A 21,280-nucleotide genomic window follows, 5' to 3' on the forward strand; every position below is an offset into this window, starting at 1 on the left:
CTGCACTGAAGGCAGATAAACATGGCCAGTCCAGAAACCAAGTTGGCCCAGAGTCCCTGGCCACAGTCAGGAGACCTCTGCCCCTGCCAACTCAGTGTGAGACGTTTGTGCCCCTCAGAAGCTCCCCCTGTCCAGGGATAGAGCACTGGCCCGTCTGCCTTTCTGGGATTCCTGTAATCCTCAAAAGGCTGGTCTATGGGAAAATACTCTCTTCTCTGTCTCTTTCCAGCACTAGGGACACAGGAAATATCTTCCTAGCCAGCAAAAGCCTGTTAGAACGGATCTGCTTTGTTTTTAATTTGAAAAACACAGCAGACTAGATAAATACCCTGGTGCTTCTTTATATTCTAAGAGCAACGGCTCTAATGATCAATTAGAGACCCTGGCATGGGCAGGACAGAGCTCCAAGGAAAGCCCGACAGGCCAGGCCCTGGCAGGGCCAGCCCTTACAGCCCCGAGTTTCATTTATGCTACTAAAGTCAGCAGATCACAGCGGGGAAAGGACTGAGGGCCGTGGGCACCATGTGGCAGCATTTAGACTTTATTTTGCAGGCATTCTGGGGAGCCACCGAACACTTCAGGGAGAGCAGCAGAGTGACATAATCAGAGCTGCACTTGAGCAAGATGAATAAGCAGAGGACCGGAGAATGAGCTGGAAAGTGGGAGGCAGTCAGAGGCCTGGTAAGGGGCCCTACATGGCGATGGCACGGCAGCCCCTCCCCTGAGCTAGGAACCCAGGCGCTCAGGTCTCTCTCCCTGGAGGGTTCAAGTACAGTCCTGTCTGCGCTCGGGTGTGGTTTCTGTGCATGAGGGTCCCCAGAAGGGCTGGCAGATCATCCTCCCCCTCCATCTCAGTTCCCACATCAGTAACCCTGGAGGAATTCTCTCTCCCACAGAAAGTGGGATGATAAGGGTGAGGAAAGAGGCTAAAGCATCCCCAAGCCTCATGCGAACTAGGGGAGTGCTGTACCACTGAGCCACATCCCCAGCCCTGAGTCTTGGTTTTGAAGCTAACAGGAGCCTTGGGGAGAGGAACCAACTCCCCATTCTCCCTTTGGCCTCCTGGTCAGCAGGTATGCTGCCCCTGGTGCCCTCCTGTGGGGCACAGAAGGACAGGCTAAATGGAGCCCGAGCTGCAGCCGGTGATCGTCCAGCAGCTATAAGGAGACATCGCAGCCGGAAACAAAGGGGGCGATTTGAAAGCCGTGAAGAATCCCAGGCCTCAGAAGTCTGGCAGCTGGCAGGCAGCAGTGAGGTGTGTGGCGCCGAGCCACGCCACGGCCTGGAAATGTCATTATCTGCTATTTACCACAACAGAGGACAAGAGGCTGCACAAAATCACCGTCCCCGGTATCAGCTGCCAAACAGATTTGCCAACAGCGCTTCCTGCTGCCAGGGTCTCTCACAGCTACGCTGACCAGACCCGGGGAAAATTGCCACTGAGTGCCGTGGCAAGGGGCCTCAGGGGGGCCAGGCAAGTGTCCCCAGGGAGAAGTCATGGTGGGACAGACTGCATGAGCCCTCAGAGCCTGGCCGGTGTCACGGACACCCCAGCTGAAGGTTAGAGCAGTTTTTACCATTCAATGAGGGGACCACCTCATGTCCACGAGGCGATAACCAAAACCCCCTGCAAACCTCCATGTGTATCCCAGGCAAGGTCTCAGGCCCTGGGGAGCCCAGTCTGGCACCACTTCCTACTATATAGTCTGTCTGAGTGGCTCTGTCCCTCCCCAGCATTCAGGGCACACAAACATCACCCTTAGCATCCCATTGACAAAATGCACCAGATCCTCCTTTGGGGATCTCCTGCACATTTTCAGCTCTTTTGAATCCTAAAAAATATGTAGGCAATGTTCTGAACTGAGCTGTAGGAGGAACTAGAGGTCTTGGCTGTACCCCCAAGAGACAGGGTTTTGCTCAGTTGCTGAGGCTGGCCTCCAACTTGCCATCCTCCTGGCTTTGCCTCCAAAGTGGCCAGGATTTTAGATATGCACCAGTGCACCTGGATATGCCATATTTTTAAACGCAATCATAATACTCCTTACTCCATAATTTCCTGTTTTCTTTTTTCTTCCCACTTGATAACACATCAAAGCCGTCGCCCCTGGGGTCTATACATCTAAATCGAATTCCAGTTTTAGGAACTATGTAACAGAAGGGAGCGATTCACACTTCCTGGTCACCATTTCTTCCCCAGGCTTCTTCCTGAATCTGTTTTTCCATCTGGAGAATGGGTACAAACTCTGCCTTTCACCTGTGTATCCTCAGGAACGGGGCTGGGGGCAGGAAGGACACAGGACTTCATAGCAGCATCAGAGGCACAGGCCAACACCCCACCCCCTGCTTCCTCTTGCTCAGAGGATATGGGCTCAATCCCAGGCTGAGCCCAAGTGAGCTGGGAAGCAAGCGGAACTGCAGAGGGGAGGGAAATGAACTCCAGTCCCCAGCTGTGGCTCCCGGATCTGCAGATGGTAACATTGCAAGGGCTGGACTGAGCTCAGGGCCCAAGAGACTCTGGGCCAACCCTTTCCTTTTACAGGAAGGTCCAGAGAGGGGAAGTGATTTTTATCCAAGGTCACATGAAAAGGTCAGAGCAGAGCCATAACCAGGCCTGTTTGGACTCCTACCTTCGTGGGGGTAGCAGGGCAGGCGCTCAGCTGTATTGTTACCTGTGAATTTAGGCCACCTGGTCCCACCCCACCCTACCCGCTGTCTGCCTTCTGATTTGCAAGAGGCTTTTGAGAGAGCTGGATTTCAGATGGGTGGGTTGCCTGTGGGTGGTGTTGGGAGCGGTAAGCAGAGGAGGGCAGCAGAAACCAAGCTGCAGAGGGCTGTGCACCCTGGCAGAGGTTCAGACTCAGCGATCTGAGGGTGGGTGCAGGCAACCCCCCTGTTTTTACTTGCACCACCTTAGTCTGGCCCCCAGCAGACTGTGTGAGCAGCCTCGGGAAGAAGTGGTGACCAGGAAGTGTGAAGCGCTCCCTTCTGTTACTTAGTTCCTAAAAATGGAATTCGATTTAGATGTATAGACCCCGGGGGTGAGGGACGTCGGCTTTGATGTGTTATCAAGTGGGAAGAAAAAAGAAAACAGGAAATTATGGAGTAAGGAGTATTATGATTGCGTTTAAAAATATGGCATATCCAGGTGCACTGGTGCATATCTAAAATCCTGGCCACTTGGGAGGCAAAGCCAGGAGGATGGCAAGTTGGAGGCCAGCTTCAGCAAATGAGCAAAACCCTGTCTCAAAATAAAATTTAAAAAAAGGGTTGGAGAAGATGGGAGGGGAGGGGAGGGGAGGGGGGATAGTAGAGGATAGGAAAGGCAGCAGAATACAACAGACACTAGTTTGGCAATATGTAAATCAATGGATGTGTAACTGATGTGATTCTGCAATCTGTATACGGGGTAAAAATGGGAGTTCATAACCCACTTGAATCAAATGTGTGAAATATGATATGCCAATAACTATGTAATGTTTTGAACAACCAACAGTAAAAATAAATAAAAATAAAAATATAAAAAGGGTTGGGGAGGGCCGGGGTTGAGGCTCAGGGGTAGAGTGCTTGCCTAGCATCCGTGAGGCACTGGGTTCGATCCCCGACACCACATAAAAAAATAAACAAATAAAATAAAGGTATTGTGTCCATCTGCAACTAAAAAAAAATATTAAAAGGGATGGGGACATAGCTCAGTGGTAGAGCACCCAAGTTCAATGCCAAGAGTGCAAAAACAACACATAGTATATACACCTGCACACATTTGTAAGAGTGTAGAGAGAGAAAGGTATGAAAAGACTGCTAAGGTCAAGGGTGGGGGGGGGTCAGTATTCTACACACATCTGTGTCACTTGACTTTTGATAGTCACTATATGCCAGACACTGTCTCCAAGAGCTCACATACACTTCACTCCTCAGTCCTCACAACCACTCGGTACTTTTTTTTTTTTTTTTTTGGTACTAGGGCTTGAACTCAGGGACACTCGACCACTGAGCAACATTCCCAGCCCTATTTTGAATTTTAGTTAGAATCAGGGTCTCACTGAGTTGCTTAGCACCTCGTTTTTGCTGAGGCTGCCTTTGAACTCACGATCCTCCTGCCTCAGCCTCCTGAGCCACTGGGATTACAGGTGTGTGCCACCGTGCCCAGCTCTGGTAGGTACTTTGATTATCCCCAGTTTCCACGTGAGGAAACCCAGGCAGAGAGAAGGAAGGGAACTAGCCCACACCAGGAAAACCCAGTGCTCTAAACCTCTAGCTAATAGTGTCAATTACTTTTTTAAGTTCCAGGAAAAGAAGAGCTGGGGATGAGGTTCCCTGGTGGACAGGGTGCTTAGCACGTGTGAAGCCCTGGTTCAATCCCCAGCAACAGGGGGAGAAAAATCAGGAAAAGAAGCTCTACAGGAAGACAGAGGGATGCCAACTCATTAGACTAAGTCAGTGGAGCCCAAACAACCTATTGTCATTCACACCACTCACCTGGTCTCCAGTGACATAATGCAGAGGGGAAGGAAGTCACACCCCTCCTTACAGAAGGTTTCTTTGTTTTGGTTGTCCCCAGGGCTGGGGATGGAACCCAAGGCATGCCAAACTCTCTATCACTGAGCTACATCCCCTAACCCCTTCTCACCTCTGAGCAGCCCCGGTGCCCTGGGTGGGGCCCATGGGCTAGGGCAGGGGTAGGTACACTTTTTGGCAAAGGGCGGCAAACAAACATTTGGAACTCTGTCACAACTATTCCGCTACTGTAGTACCAAAGCAGCTAAAGGCAATGAGCAAACTGTGTATGACTGTGTTCCAATAAATCTTTATGGTCCCCGAACTTGAAATTCAGTATCATTTCACACATTAAATGATTCTCATTTCATTTGTTTTCAATCATTTTCTTTTTCATTTACTTTTATTTTTATTTTTATTTTTTTGAGAAGCTGGGAATTGAAGCCAGGGCCTTGCACATGCTAGACAAGGGCTCTACCCACCACTGAGCTGCATCCCCAGCCCTTTTTCATATTTTGAGAGAGGATCTTGCTAAGTGGCTGAACCTGGCTTTAAACTCCTAATCCTCCGGCCTCAGCCTCCTGGGTAGCTGGGGTGACAGGTGTGCACCACCAAGTTCAACTTTTTTCAACCTCAAATGTAGAAATCATTCTATCCCATAGGTCATACAAACAAAATAGATCCCTGATCTATTGTCATCGGCTCTCAGTCCCTAAGGTATGGTAGGCTGCCTGCAATGGGCTCCAAGATATTATCAGATCTATGGCCTGGGCGGTGGCAAGAGCTGTCCATTCTAGAAACACAGAATCAGAGCCTCCTAGCACTGGCAGAGTCGGGCAAGGTCAAGACAGAGCATGAAAGCTCTAGTCTCTGCGTGGCTGAACTCGGGGCAGCCTGTGCCCTGCTGTGCTGCAGATGGCCTCACTGGAGTGGCCTCCCAGGTGAGGGGCTCAGAGGGAAGAATAACCCCTTCCTGGTGGCCCAGCTCACACCCACCTCATCTGCCTCTAGACCCCTCTGGGTGGCTTCATGGGGCTACAAGGTTGGTCCTTCTCTATTTTGACTCCCCACACACCTGGTCCCCACACAGCAGGTGTCCCCTGACTGGTCCTGGCTCACTTATTATACAGAGGGGCTCTGATACTTCAACAGCAAGACACCTCAGGATATGAGATCACAGAAGTAGCTCCAGACAGGCCATGAGCCCCTTCCCCACACCCCATGGCAGACCCTGTGCACGTGAGCAACCTGGTGGGTGAGGTCATGAGACCTACCCCATCGGGTGACCTGGCAAGGGATGTCACTTCCACTCAGCATGCCTTTCTTCACCTGCAAAGAGCCGATAGCAGATGGTGACCTCCCAGAGTGGCTTGGATGATGAAGTGGGCAGGGCCCTGGCTTAGAGAGAGCTGTCAATCATTGCAGCTCTTGCTATTTCTAACTCTTACCCATCTTTGGGTCTCCACCCCAGTTGTTTGGGTGGAATTGGAAGGAATTGACTTGGCTCCTGTTGCCGGGGTCAGAGGACCAGATACTGCACAGCATCTCGGGACATCCCTGGCCACTTCGAACTGGATAATTCAGTGTCAGCATGCTCACTCGCACCTATGACACTGTCCTTTCAAATCTGTGTGTGAACTCAACCTCCCCCAAAGAGCCCTGGAACTCATCTCCCTGCTCAGCACTCCTGGAGGGCTTTGCTGCCAATAGGAGAAAACCCAAATTCCCTTCCTCCCTCCTCTTCCTCAGCCTGCCTTTCTCTTCTTCCCTCCCATCTCACTCTCCGGTATACCCCAAGCAGCAGCTAAGCCATGTGCCCCCGACCTCTGCATCTCCTCCACAGAGCTAGGCCTCCTCCTGCCCTCCCAGGCCAGCTCAGGGGCTAGCTCCACTCTGCAATGGGGCCCCGCCAGGGTCTGCTCCCAATTGCTCCCTGCCTTCAAATTCTACAGCACTTCTCACACTGTGCTGCAAGATCTGTCACCATCCTCGAAGGGCAGGAGCTGGCATCTCCATCTCCTCCCCCGGGGGCCTGGCAAGATGCTTCACGTGCGTGGCTAAGTGGGCACAGTCTTCTGAGAGTTGCAAAACGAACCCACAGGGCAGGAAGGAAGGTCTCAGTCTAGAACAGTGGGGGTGGGGGATGTGTCCCCTGAGCCCACCTTTGTCCCGAGCTGAAGGCCCATGGCCTGCTGGTGACATGCTGGGGGAACAGAATAGACTCTGAACTGCACCAAGTAATCATTCTTTCTTTCTTTCTTTCTTTGGGGGAAGAAGAGTCATCTTCTTGGTACCTGTAGATACCAAAACAGCAAGAAAAAAGCACACCTAACAGAGACGTTCTGCTCTCAGGCCCCTAGCAAGGCAGATGTCCCAAGATGCTGTGCGGTATCTGGTCCTCTGACCCTGAGAACAGGAGCCAAGTCAATTCCTGCCAAACAGCCTTGGCGAATAAACGTGCAAGCACCAGATTGGCCCCTCAGGGCAGATGAATTAAGTGACTTTTTCCGGGAATTTAGGAAATAGCAGGAGCTGAATGAAAAAATCCATCTTTGTTAGGAGGCACCAACACGTCTTCTGCATTGAATTAGGTCGAGGAGGAGAAAGGACATGGCGAGGCCAATTTGAAGGCAACTCAGATGAAATGGCTATTGCTCAAGGAAGCTGCTGCTTCCGCGGCTCCACCTGAGGGACCCAGGTGCTGAAGATCAGTTGAGGGGAAGGAATTAGTTGAGAGGGAGGCCCTGCATAAAACTGACCTCCTAACCCTCATACACTGCTGGTTGGGATGTAAAATGGTGCAGCCAGTATGGGAACTAGTACGGTAACTCCTCAAAACTACACAGAATTACCATAAGATCCAGTAATTCCACTGCTGTGTTATATATAATATATATATATATGCGCAATGGAATATTATTTACCCTTTAAAAAGAAGGAAATTCAGACACATACTACATTGAGGACATTAGGCTAAGGGGATCTAGTTAAAAAGCAGATTTTAGTTCACAAGGGCTGAGGGGGCCTGAGAATCTGCATCTTCAATGAGCAACAAGGGATGTCCATACTGCTGGCCCTCGGCCCACACTTTGAGCAGTGAAGACCCTATCAGCACCTGGATTCTCTACAACTGTCCCCAAGGCCTCCACCTTCAGGAGGAGGTCTCTGGAAACCGGGTGGGGCTGAGACTCCCAAAGCTTCACAGCCCAGAAGCAATATCCTTCTCAGGGGTCAGCAGGCTCTTTAGAAACTGCCATCTCTGAGTGGAAGGCTGAGTGCCTGGAAATAAAAGTGATGGAGAGGGAGGGCTCGGCCTCCTTTGATTGCAGTCCAGTAAGCAGGCAGCAGGGTGACAAAGAAATTCCATTTGTTCTTCCCTGGGCTCAGCAACCACTGTCCCCAACACTGAACAGAGAGGGAGACTTCAGGGGAAATCAGCACAGCCTCCGGTTACTGCCAGCTTACCCTCAGCAGCACACAGCTCCTCCTCAGAGCAAAGGGGCCGAGCCCAGCCCCTTCCCTGCAGTGCTTCCCGGGGCTGGGCCCACATTCCCTCCCATGCAGCTGGACTTCCCTTAAGGCCTCTAAGCAAAATACAGACTGACCTCAGAGCCTCTTTCACCAGGACTAAGTGCACGTGGCCACAGATCACTTCCCAGGCAGGCTCCCCTGTGGTTCACACAGTGGGATCCCTTATATTGAGACCAAAAAAAAAAAAAAAGGCAACTGTTTCCCTGGAATGGTGACAATGCCATCGTGGGCTCAGGCGGGTCCTTCCACAGCTCTGCATGGCCTCCCCGTGGCTGGCGGAGCTGGACTCTCAATTAGACCCAAGGCTGCGTGACTCAGATCCTAAGCAATTAAGAGCGCCAGGCCTCTCTAATTAACCAGCCAGCCCCTCTCCCTTCCCAATACGCCCTCAGATAATGAGGGCGGGCAGCCTGGCCGCGCAGACCAGGGGGGGACGTAGCTCCGAGGACCGGCATCGCCTCCATTCGTGCTCATTAGCTTGTGGCTGCTGGATGCTGCCAGGGCTCCTGCTCAGCACCTGGGGGCCTACCCTTCTCCACCAGGCCTCGCTCTGGACAACCCCTAAGTCAGGGACCTCCCCAGCTGTCCCTCTCTACAGCCCGCCCAAGGCCATAACTTAGGTCCCAGGACTGTGGCCTACCCCAAGGGTGAGAAGCCAGGAAGCAGAGATGGAAATAAACAGAGAGTCTCCCCCGACAGGAGCCAGTCCAGAGTAGAGGTCGCTTCTGAGGCCCCATGAGGCCCAGCACCCTGTTAGAGCTCTGCCGGCTCCTCCAGGGCTGCCGCCTTCACCCCAACCCTAACTGTAACTAATTATGCATAATCAATTAACTTCTCTTCCCTGGATCCGGGTCTCCACATCCTCAGTGGGCGTATGAGAAGCACCTTTTGGATGAGGGAGTGGATTACGTCATCCCTGACCTCCCAGCCTTCAGAGACCCTGTGGGCTAAAGTTTGCAGGGGCTATGCCTTGGCTCCTCTAATTATCGGGGGGCTCAGATCCTACACGATCACTGCCTGGGTATCGGTGCTTCTGTGACCATCTTCTGGAAACTGCAGGGCCCCACAGACCTGTCTCTGCTCAAATGCTGCTTGTCCCCCCACCCCCCATGCCCTAATGCCTTAGCTTCTCAAAGGTCTCAGCTCTGCCCACATCTCCAGGATCCCAGGATCTCACCCCTGGAGGTCACGAGAGCATGCTCCATCCCTCCTCCAAGCCCCACCCCCCACCCCGTTCCTAAGGCAAACACTCCTGCCACATCCATGTCCTTGCTGTCATCCAGTTGTCCCTTTCATTTCAACCCTCCCGCCTCAGCTGTGTGTCCTGTCTCAGGCTGAATGAGTGATTGAGTGCTAGGGGTGTATGAGCCACCAGCAGGAAACGGAGGGGTATATCTGCCAGCTTGGGATATCCCATGCTGGAGAGCAACAACGGTGTCCAGAGGCTTCCCCGTAAATTTTGGAAAATAGGGAACTCACTGTGGAAGCTTCCATTTTAAGTTCGAGAAAACATAAATTCTATTAAAGAGCACATGGGCTGCGATGGACTGAATTATGTCCCCTCAAAATTCACATGTTGAAGTCACCACCCCCAAAGGTGACGTATCTGAAGAGAGCATCCTTAGGTAGTCATTAATGTTACATGAAGTCCAAGGGTGGGACCCTAATCCAACAGGATTGGTGTCTTTACATGAAGAGGAAGAGAGACCAGGGCTCCGATCTCTGAGCATTTGTAGGCCAGGAAGAGAGGCCTCAGCAGGCACTGAACTGGCCCAGACCTCCCAGCCTCCAGCCACGAGGAAGTAAATGTCTGTTGTTTAAGGCGCCCAGTCTGTGGTGTTTTGTCACGCCAGGAAGAGCCAAACAGTCCATGGAATGTTACTCAATCTCTCATGAGGTCCACAGGAGATCACTTAGCCTGAGCAGGTGGGACCCTGGGGTGGCCTAGGAATGACAATAGCCAGGGCCCTTCACCAAGGCTTGCAGTGGACCATGTGTGGCTAGGGGCAGCCACGTTCTACCTCGTCCACTCTTCATCTCCACCGGGTGCTGGTGGGAGCTGTGTGACCCTATTTTACTGATGCAGATGTGGAGGTCCAGAGTGGATCAGTGACTTGGGACCTCAGCCCAAGTCTGTCTGAACCTATAGCTCTGGGCACAAGCACCTCATGATCCTGCTGTTGCGGAAGAGGGAAGTTGGCCCTCCCTGGTCCTTGCAGGAACATGAAGCCACTCCAGAAATATGGATGAGCCCCTTGGACACAGCCGGGAGACCCACACACTGCAGAGCCTGTGTGGGAACAGTTACTGGCAAGTCTCGGGAGACCTGCAGCATCCTGAGACACAGGGTGGACCAATGGCCCCTTGTCCTGTCCAGGGGAGCCTACAACTCTCTTTCCAGCCTAAGGCCATTCTTCCCCATCTGCTTTGAATATGCTAAAGAAACTGACTCTGTCTTAGCAAAGGGCCTCTGTCGCTATGATGCCTTGTCCCCAAGCCCATCATCTCTTAATGAGAGCCATCACCACCAAACCTGTCTCCTGCTTTTCCTGTGTCCCCTGCAGTCTACTCAGCACACAGCAGCTAGGATCCACCCTTCAGAGACAAATCAGGTCACATCACAGCCCTGCTCAAACACTCCACTGATATCCCATCCAACTTGCAATAACATTCCAGCTCCTGACCTTAAAATTACAAAGCTGTTTGGGATCGGCCATGCTAACCCCTTGTTCCTACTGTCCCAGATACCTTCATTAGTTCCTTGAACAAACCCAGCTAGTTCTGCCTCAGGGCCTTTGTGCTTCCCTTTCCTCTGCCTGGGATAGTTCCCACCCAGATCTTCCCAGGCCCGACTCTTGCTTTGAGTCTGAGCTCAGAGAAGCCTCCCAGAGCACCCAGGTGTAGGTTATTACATCATTTTGTTTGAATTCAATGTGGAGCCTTCAGTCAACTTGACATTGTTTTAGGTTTATCCATATTCATCTATTTCTCTTCTCCCACCCCTGAAAAATAAACTCCAGGAGAGCAAAGATTTGTCTAACTCATTCCAGGTACGGCCAGCACCTAGAATGGGTACTGCACACAATGGGCCTTCTACTACTTAAAGAATGGGTGCCTATGAATGAATGACAATGCCATCTTCTTAAAGACAGATGAAGAAAACTGCCAAATGCCCCTCATCAGCAGGGGCTCATCCAGTAGCCCCTCTTCCTACCTTTGCTTGGGTGCAAGTCCCCTCTGAAGCTCAAAGGGCTCCTCTGCCTCCCGCCCAGGCCAGGACCTAGTCCTCAGCCTGCTGCAGAGTAAGAACCCCTTTGGCTGGGTGCTGTGGCACGTCCCCATCATCCCAGCTCTTCAGGAGGCTGAGGAAGGAGATCAGAAGTTCCAGGCCAGCCTCGGCAACTTAGAGAGACCCTGTCTCAATAAAATTAACAGGGCAGGGTGTAGCTCAGGGTAGAGTGCTTACCTAGCTAGCACATGCAAGGTCTTGGATTCCAACTCCTGTACTGAAAAGGAAGAGAGGTGGGTGTGGTGGTGGGAGAAGGAGAGAGAGGGGGAGAGGGAGGGAGAGAGGGAGAGAGGGAGAGAGGGGGAGAGAGGGGGAGAGAGGGGGAGAGGGAGAGAGAGAGAGAGGGGGAGAGAGAGAGAGAGAGAGAGAGAGAGAGAGAGAGAGAATACCACTTCAAATAGAAAAGTCCTCCTGAGGAGCCCAGAGCTCCAGGGTACCAGGCAGTGGGGGCGGGGAGAGAGATTGGAGGAACAATTTCCCTTCAGGCCCACATCCAGCTGAGGTCCTCCCCTGGGACCCCACGTTGCCTAGGAAATGGCTCTCCCAGGAGCAGCTGGCATTCACTTTTCACAGCCAGGGGCTGTAGCCTGTCTCTCAGGGGAAGGAGAGAGGGTTCTGCCCTTGTTCATGGTGCCATAAACCTGGAATTGGAGCCTTGTGGGTTGAGAGGCAGGAGGAGGAAACAGGCTGCTGGGGCCTATTGTCCCAGGTAGGAAGCACAAACAACTTCACCTGCTCAAGCCCTGAGCGTGAGGCAACCCGAGTCCCCATTGGTCTCCAGTCTAGGGGCTGGAGAGAAGCTGGGACACCATGACACTAGGGCCCTGTCACACCTCCACCACACTTGGGCCAACAAATCCACGTTCCTCAGTCCAATTCACCACATATGACAAAGTCAGGGGGAAAAAATGACCATACCCCCAAATTCTCACCTTCCCGTTTAGTAACTGGTTACATTAACCTCTTTCTCATCCAGCTTCAATGACACTGAAAATGCCCTTGTCAAGGTGGCCAATGGCCTCAGTGTTCCAAGTTCATATTTACTCGACTATTCCATCTGTTTTAGTTCTCTCAACCCTTGTCACCCCTGACCCCTCTCCACCCCAGTTTTATATTTCCTGTTATTCCTTCCCAGATTTATTACTTTCCAAAATCATCTGATTTATTTGATCGTTACTTGTTTTTTGTTTCCTGGCCCAATGTCATCTCGAGAGATAGGGTTCTTTTTTTCTGTCTTGTTCATTATAACAACTCCAGCTTTAAAACAGTGACTGACACATGGAAGTTACTTGAGGATGTGTTCCAGCAAAATGAGGATTAAAAAAAAAAAAAAGAGGAAGACATGGTATCTTGGGAATACTATCTCTCACCTGGGAGGACAGCAAAGGACAGTCCCATGATTGCTGTGTCACAACTATTCTAGTCTAGAGCAGGCATAAAAATCTAGAAAGGGTTCTTTTAGGAGAAAATAGGAAATAGGTTCGGTGTGACAGAGAGCAAAATCGAGATACTGAATAATCTTGAAGATCAGAAGGACATATTTCTTTGGGCAATAAGAAATGCAATTAGAAACACCAGGGAAAACTAAAAACACACACTCTCTCTCTACACACACACACACACACATTATGTATATATATAGTCCTGGACTCAATATGAAACAATTTAACATGTGACACAATTTACAATAAGGAGAAAATCTATTTGCTCTTGCTGCAAAGATCATTTTTCATTGAGTGACCAGAGACCAAGAAAGCAGACCAATAGAATAGGAAGTACACTCCTAGCACATGACTTGGCCCTGAGGAAAACAGTATTTACTTATTGTGTGTCTCTGTGCCAGGCAAGATTTTAAGAGCCTCGAATTTAATATATTTGATCTTCACAGCTCCGAGGTATATGTTATCATTACCCCTACTTTACAGATGAGGAAACTGAGGCATGAAATAGTAGCCAAGTTTTCTGAGGTCATATGGCTAGTGTAAGAGCCAGATGCACACCCCAGCTCTGACCCAAAGTCCACTTCTTGGAGCGATCCCTAGAAGCCAGGTCCTCTCCTCTCATCTTCAGGCCCTGGTCCTGTTTGCCAAGAGGCAGAGAACACCACATGCATGCATAAACGCAGGCATGAACACATGCACACTCCCTCTCTCACTCCTGGGAGCCAAGATGCAAAGCCACAGAGCAGCAGAGCTGGTCAAGGCGGGAGAGTCAGAATAGAAGGGTCAGAGCAGGGCCTTACCTTCCTGCAGTCTTTGCAGAATACTGATGAGCTGCCCAGGAAGCCCAGCACCTCCCCACAGAGCAGACACTGGGAGAGGCCGTTCCCCATCACATTCCGCCTCATGGTCTCCAGCCGTTCCACCAGGCGCCTGCAGCACAGGACACGGAATCAGAAGGAATGTGCTTCCTGTCCCCGACACAACCACTGCCTGAGCATGGCTGCCACAGGGCCCCAACACTGGACCATGCCACAGGTACTGTTCTCTCACGGATCATTCATTTTATTCACCAACTATCAACTGAGCACTTCCAATGCCCCAAGCACTGGGGATATTGGAGCAAACTAGCCAGAGAAAGACACGGCCGGCCCCAGCTTCCATGGAACTTCCACTCAATAAGAAAAATCCATAAACAAGCAAACTGGGTCGGGAAACAGAGACGCACTGTGGAATGCAAAGAATGGGGGTGTGGGGAGGACGACCGAGGGGGCCAGAGGCGCTGGTGGCCAGCAAAGGCTGTGAAAACATGGGACCTGAGATGGAGGATGGCCAGGACCCAGCAGGAAAGGCAGAGGGAACAGCAGAGCTAAGGCTCAGGCAGAGAAATGGCCACCGGTAAGAAGGTCATCAGGGCCACTGCCTCGTGAGCAGACAGTGACCCAGTGCGGCTGGAGGGGCGAGCAGGGGCCAGATCACGGGGGTTCAGGCCACAAATTGGAGCCCGTTTTTTTTTTTTTTTTTTTTTCCTAAGCTCAATCCAAAGCCACTGAAGAGTTTTAAAGAGAGGAGTGATTGGATCTAAAGTGACATTTTAAAAAGCTCACCCTGGCTTCTGTGGAAAGCTGGGATAACAGGGAGAGCCGAAGGGAGGATGCTAAGAGGAACTGGGCCTGGGGCCCCAGGAGAGAGGACAGAGACTGGGTGGGTATTTCTGAAGCATCCTGCATGGCTTGGTGGGGGGAGGGGAGAAAGACCCAGGATGACGGGGTGGCTCTGGGTCTGAGCAGCAGGGCAGAGGAGAGGTTGTCACAGGAAAGAAAAAAGGGCTCTTCTTGGAAATGCTGAGAGGGTGAGCGTCCAGGGCACTTCTCTGAACCCTGCCAAGCCTGGGCAGGTGCCTCTCCTGCGGCCCCTGGTCACACCACAGCCTCTGCTGCTCCACAACCTGTGTGAAACCTACAGGCCCCATGGAATTGACTGGGCTTGTCAGCCACTGTACTGCCAGGAGCCAGGGGCCACTCAGGAAAAATTCTTGAACGAAGGAAAGGACAATACGCAGGCATTACAGCCCCAGTGAAAGGCACGTTGCATTTCCCATTTCAGAGATGAGAAGACTAAGGTTCCAAAATAGGAGGCTACTGGCTAGAATCACAAAGCTCCCAAGAGGCGGAGCCCCACGCCTTCCCCTGAGATGGTGAGCGGCTGCCACTGGGGCCGAGAGATAGCAGGCTGGGTCACAAGGCCACCTCTGCACCTGCCCTCCAGCCAGCACTGATGGCTTCCACGGGGGTCATGTCCCTAATGCCGGGACCCGCAGGGCCTGGGCCAAACCGAGCTCCAGCCCTGGCATGACCCACTTGTTCCTGGGGACCCTCTGTCACTCCATCCCATGTTTCTGTCACCTAAACACATAGGATGCACCTCTTCTATCTGAACCATGAACCTGTGTTGTGACCTTCTGGGTCATTCCATGTCCCTGCCGACCCAGCGCTCGTGGAGCCAGACAACAGGAAGGACTCCGTAAAACTGCTCAGAGAGGCAAAGAAGCACCCCGATGGCTGAGGGGACCCCATGAATGCTCTTTTCCACCATGAAGGCTTCTGGGGGGAATCAGAAGCCCAGGAGATCAATCACCAGCATTTGAGGTTGGGGTTCCTACCAGGTTAGATGAAAAAAGAAAAAAAAAAAAAAAAAAGCAAAATCCAACCAGTCTTATATAAGCTCTTTCTGTATTAAAAGGGTATGTTCCTTTTTCTAAGGCACATCCAAGAAACTGCATACAGCAGTCATCTTTACAATAGTACCTCTATCTCCCAAACTACATTTCTATAATGTCTGATTTTTCCAGGCCTCAGTAGGTCACACCTGTAATCCCAGCAGCTCAAGAGCAGGAGGATCGCGAGTTCAAAGCCAGCCTCAGCAACTTAGCAAGGCACTAAGCAACTCAGCGAGACCCTGTCTCTAAATAAAATACAAAAAAGGGCTGGGGATGTGGCTCAGTGGTTGAGTGCCCCTGAGTTCCATTCCTGGTAACCACCCCCCGCCATGGTCCTGGCTCACCCATCCACCCATCCATCCTCCTTTTCAAAAAAACCAAGAATGACCACAGGGAAAAAAAGAGACCAGAATGAAATGGATTCCTGCCTCATGCAATGCAGTGTCATTTGTTTTCTGCTTAGACTTTTCTGTATTTTTTTAGATTTTTTAGAAAATGCTTTTATAATTAAATAAAAAAGACACCACAAAAAACATTGGACAACTGAACTGTGGTCTGCTCTGGATATTAAAGCAGCTGAGAACGAGCTGGAGGCCTTGGGTGGAGTTGTTCAGGTTCAGCCAGGGCTTGAATCTGTCCCGCGGCTGAGCTGTGGCTGACGGGCAAGGTGTGTGGAGCCCACCAGCCCCTGACAGGGCTCACCAGGCTCATTCATGCGCTGTGACCTGGGCCTGTATGTCAGTTGCCATCCCAGCTTACAGAGAGGCATCCTGGGGCTTTGAGGAGCTAGGTTCTTGCCTATACTCCAGGGGTGTCTGGCAGAGGAGCGGGGGGCCTCCTGACCATGCCCAGTCGGGCCACAGAACACCAGGACCAAGCTTTCCAGCCTCCCCACCCATGGCTCACACCAACAGCCTTGTCTTTCTCCCACCAGGCTCACTGCTGCCTGGCTCGCCAGTCCTTACCCGATTCTCTGCTGCTCCATGACGTCCAGCCGCTCGGCCCTCTGGATGACCTGCAGGATGGCCTCCACCTCTGCCGGGCTGAGGCTCTGGCTCCTCCTCTGTTTCTCGGTCTGGTAGGTGTGCACAGACCAGCCCGTCTGCAGCCTTGGGAGAGAACAAGGGCACCGACCGTGAGGCCTGGTGCAAACTCCAGCACCCTTACCACATCCACAGAGCTGCAGAATGACCTGGGGACAGTCCAGGGGCCACGTGTTTAGAGGTGCCACATGAGAGCTCCTATAAGGCATGGGTATGTGCCTATCGCTGCAGTACTATTATGAGGCAACGTGGCACCTGCTGTCTCCCCCTCCAGAATGGGAGTTTGTAGAAAGCCAGACCCTGCCCCCATCTGGTCCTGGCTCACCCATCCATCCTCCTTTTTACTCTCTACATTCAAACCACACCAGCCTCCTGTCAGCACACTTACATGCCATGTTCTTTCCACCTCAGGGCCTTTACATATGTTGTTCCTTCTGCCTAAAGCTTCCCTTATATCTCCATCTAACATTTACTCCTCCTCTGAGTCTCAACAAAAGCACCACACTCAAAGGAAGTCTCTCCTGACCCCCAGACTATGTTAGCATCCCTATCACATGCCCCCACTGCCAATGATCACTGTGAAAACAGCTGTAGCACATGGGTAAGTGTTTGCACAAAGCTCACCTCCCTGTCTTTGCTTTAAGACAAAGGACCATGTTGGTCTTGTTCACTGCTATACAACCAGTGGTGGATAGTGCCAGAGGACCGGCAGGAAGGCCTGCACTGCAGAGGCCTTGGGCTTGCTTGGAGGGTCCCATGGGGCACAGCTCCCCACTCTGCAAATCCCTGATTTGCACTACTCTCCTGGACACTGCCAGGCCCTACTGGAAGCACACCCTGGGGAAGAGACACAGCATTTGCTTTTCTGGAAGATTCTCTGCCACTGAGCAAGAGCTGCAGTCAGAGAGAAGGACAGGGACCCTGGAGGGGTGAGCAGGGCACATCTGGCTCTGTCAGAGCTCTCTCCAGACTCCTTGCCCTCCCAGGAAGGGCCTGTCGTCTGCCTGGCATTGAAGGACAGGGGTCCACCCTGCGTCCCTGGTCATTCTCCCTGCAGGGGAGAGGCGGAGGCAGCTAAGGGGAGCCAAGCCATCCCAGTGAACCGGACAAATTAACTGTGGGGCAAAAATTCCCGCAAATCATGCATGACACCACTCTTCCTGGGCGTTTCAGATTAATTTTCCTATTTCCCTTTGAAGTTTCAGCTCTGTCCCCCCCGAAGGCTCATAACATCTAATTGCAAATTTCTCAAACTTGGTCCCTTTTGGGAAATACTGGCTCCCATAATTGGCAGAGTTTGACGGAGTCAAGGACACTCTAGAACTTTACCAGACGCCAGGGACCCCCCACCCCTCAGAGGGGCAAAGAGGGATGGGAAGACTGGAGATGCATCCGAGAGCCACACCCCCTAGTCCAGAGGGACATTGGATGGAAGTAGCTGGGGCCAGCCAGAGCTGGGGGGACACCTGGGTTAAAGGGAAAGTCACGATTCCCCAGGGCTCAGACCAAAGCCAGGAGGTAGAGAACCCTGCTAAGAGCATGGGAGAGACCTGAGAAAGAGCCCGACTGGGTCTCAGCCTGAGAGACAGCTCTTCATTCCTGGAGAGGGCCTTGACCTGTACGGTGTGACCATGCCAGGCACTGGACTCTGAAGTGGGCATCCAGAGACCAAGGCTCTGCCTCAAGGGACTTTCAGACTCAAGCCTCAGTGACAGGAGAAAGGGAAAAAAATGAGGTGGTTGGGTCCTCTGTGGCCTGTTGTGATCACACACAGGCATGAGAGTCAGCTGGACCAGATGTGGGTCCCAGTCCGCCCAAGCACATGTTAAATGACATGGGCATTTAACCCAATGTTAACTTAAATGATAACATTAAATGTTAACTTCATTAACTAAATGTTCATTAACTTAAATGATAACATTAAATGTTAACTTCATTAACTTGATGTTCATTAACTTAAATGTTAACTTAATGTTAAATCACATGGGCATCACTTTCCTCATCTGAGAAATGGGAACACATTCCACCTGGTGGGTAAATGACTAAATGAGTGAAGCGCCCAGCCCAGGGGCCAGACAGCGTGCATTTGACGGGCACTTCCCTCCAGGCTTTGCTTCAACTCCCTGGGAAGGAATCTTCCCAAAGGAAGGAAGGCAGCAGGGAGGGAGAGGGAAGGGACAACCTGGTGTGGCCTTGGAAGTACTCACTTGGCTCGCAGGGCAAGCTGCCGATCGTTAGGGCAAACCCACTGATCATTCCCACTGCCGAAGATGGTGTCAGCCATGGCTCAGGGCACCCGGACAGGCACGGGGAGTCACATCTAGATGAGAAAAAGGAGAAGACAAGAGATGTGGCTGGGATGTGGATGGCCAACAGAACCCCTCTGCACTCAAGCACGGGACACTTGGCACTTCCAGCCTGTCCCCATATACCGTTCCCACTGATGGCTTCTTATTCCTCCAGCAAAACACAGCTCCCTCAGAGCTCCAGAATCCTGGGTGGGTGACTGGGTGGATCATGTGGCTAAGTGACCAGAGCAGACAAGACTCGCAGGACATCAGAGGGGAAGTTCAGAAAAAGAAGAGGTGCAGCCTTGGTAATTTTCAACTCAGTTGGCAAGATCCAGAGGGCAATCCAACCTTGACCTTCCAGCACCCCCCCCCCCCGCCCGAGTACATCCCCTCCAAGAGGGTCCAACCAGGAGGCCAGATAGCTGGGGAAAACTCTCCCCTGTTCCCAAACCTGGGGGATCCAGAATGGCAGCCCCGGGCATCCATGACTCATGTTCCCCAGGGGATCACACGGAAGACCACAGCATTCTCCAGAGCAGGGGAGAGGGCAGGGAGGGGACAGCAGCAGCAAGGACCTCCACCAGGCACTGTCCACCAGGACTGGCCCAGAATCCTGCTCCGGCAAAACCTGGTGGTTTAACACAGTCTAGCTCGGCCACCAAGGATGGGGCCACCTCTTTAAGGATCTATTATGAGAATGCTGCTCGCGCATATTGAAGGAAAGGTGTGTATGTGTGGAGAGAGAAAGAGATGAGCTTGGGCTAGAGCGAGCAAGGAGAGTCACCCTCACCGCCCTGTTCTGATTTAATCTAGGCCAGTGAGTGGTTCCAAAACTCAGCTTTTTAGAAATACTGAGGTGGGCCAGGTGTGGTGGCGCACACCTATGATCCCAGCAACTTGGGAGGCTGAGACAGGAAGACTGCAAGTTCTAGGCTAGCCTGGGCAACTCAGCAAGGCCCCAGCAACTTAGCAAAATAAAAAAAAAAGAAAGAAGAAAGGCTACAAATGCAGAAATGTAGCTCAGTGGTAGAGTGCCCCTCGATTCAATCCTCAGTCCCCAAAAAACACTGAGGTTGGGGCTGGAGTTGTGGCTCAGCGGTAGAGCACTCACCTAGCATGTGCAAGGGGCCTGAGTTTGATCCTCAGCACCACGTAAAAATAAAGATATTGTGTCCAAATATAACTAAAAAATAAATAAAATTTTTTAAAGATAGAGAGAAGAGAGAGAGAGAATTTTTAATATTTATTTTTCAGTTTTCAGTGGACACAACATCTTTATTTTTATTGTTTTTTATGTGGTGCTGAGGATCGAACCCAGCGCCCTGCACATGCCAGGCGAGCGCGTTACCACTTGAGCCACATCCCCAGCCCTAAATAAATATTTTTTTAAAAACCCACTGAGATTGGACCTTTGTTTGTTATTTCCTCAAAATGTTAAACACAGACTTATAATCAAGAAACTCCACTCCTAGGTATATACCCAAGAGCACGAAAGCCTATTTTCACACAAAAACCAGCACAGGACTGTTCATAGCTACATTATTCATAATAGCCCCAAAGTAGAAACAATTAAAATGCTCATCAATTGTTGGAGAAATAAGATGTGCTATAGGCATATGATAAAGATTCTTTGGCCATAAAAAAGGAACGATGTTCTGATACCTGCTATTATATGCCTGAACCTTGGAAACATGATGCTAAGGGTAAAAATACCACATATCATATGATCCCATTTATAGGAAATATCCAGATTAAGCTGATCTATGGAGACTGAAAGTAGATTAGTGGCTGACACAAGCTGAAGGAGTAGTTCCCATCCTCCCCCCCAAAAAAAGCATGAACTTTGTGGGATATGAATCACCACCCATTTGATGTTTTTTTTTGTTGTTGTTTGTGGCAATGGTGACTGAATTCAGGACCTTACTCTACCACTGAGCTATATTGTCAACCCTGTTTTTAAAATTTTTTTTATTTTGAGACAGGGTCTTGCTAAGCCGCCCAGGCTGACCTTGACCTTGCAACCTTCCCTCCCAAGTAGCTGGGATTACAGATGTGTGCCACCATGCCCGGATAAATGTTACAAGATTTTTTGAGGACTCCAAACTATCAGGGTTATATTTATTGGTATGAAATATAAAAATTAAAACAGAAATTTAAAAATTATTGTTAATTCATTAAAAATAATAAACCCACTAGGTTATTATATGGTTTATAAAAATAACTGTTTTCAAAACAAACAATTATTGAGATGAATGGCATTGTTTTGTATTTTTACAAATCTATATAATTTGTAGTTTAACAAAGGACAAGTGGATGTTCTTATCTGCTTTTTCATTCAACCTTTGGTGATATGCTGTTTTGTTAAAGTCTATTCAGAGTGTCACAGGTGTGCAAGACAGGTGGAAGAAGGAGGAGGATTTTAATAGCTTTTCCAGATAATTGTGGATATTTTTCTCTGATACGCCACCAACACT

At 50.8% G+C, this 21,280-nt stretch overlaps 1 protein-coding gene across 1 annotated transcript in view; it reads right to left on the reverse strand.

The window, feature by feature from the left end:
* The window catches only part of Rph3al (rabphilin 3A like (without C2 domains)), a 117,983-nt gene that overhangs the window by 68,641 nt on the left and 28,062 nt on the right, over positions 1–21,280 (reverse strand). The window contains 3 exon segments of the mRNA XM_027924456.3: positions 13,557–13,686; positions 16,438–16,581; positions 18,723–18,835. Of these exon segments, the coding sequence (XP_027780257.3) occupies positions 13,557–13,686; positions 16,438–16,581; positions 18,723–18,799 (351 nt within the window). The 5' untranslated portion in view covers positions 18,800–18,835.

Source organism: Marmota flaviventris, chromosome 17 (assembly GCF_047511675.1).
Source record: "Marmota flaviventris isolate mMarFla1 chromosome 17, mMarFla1.hap1, whole genome shotgun sequence".
Lineage (NCBI taxonomy): Eukaryota > Metazoa > Chordata > Mammalia > Rodentia > Sciuridae > Marmota > Marmota flaviventris.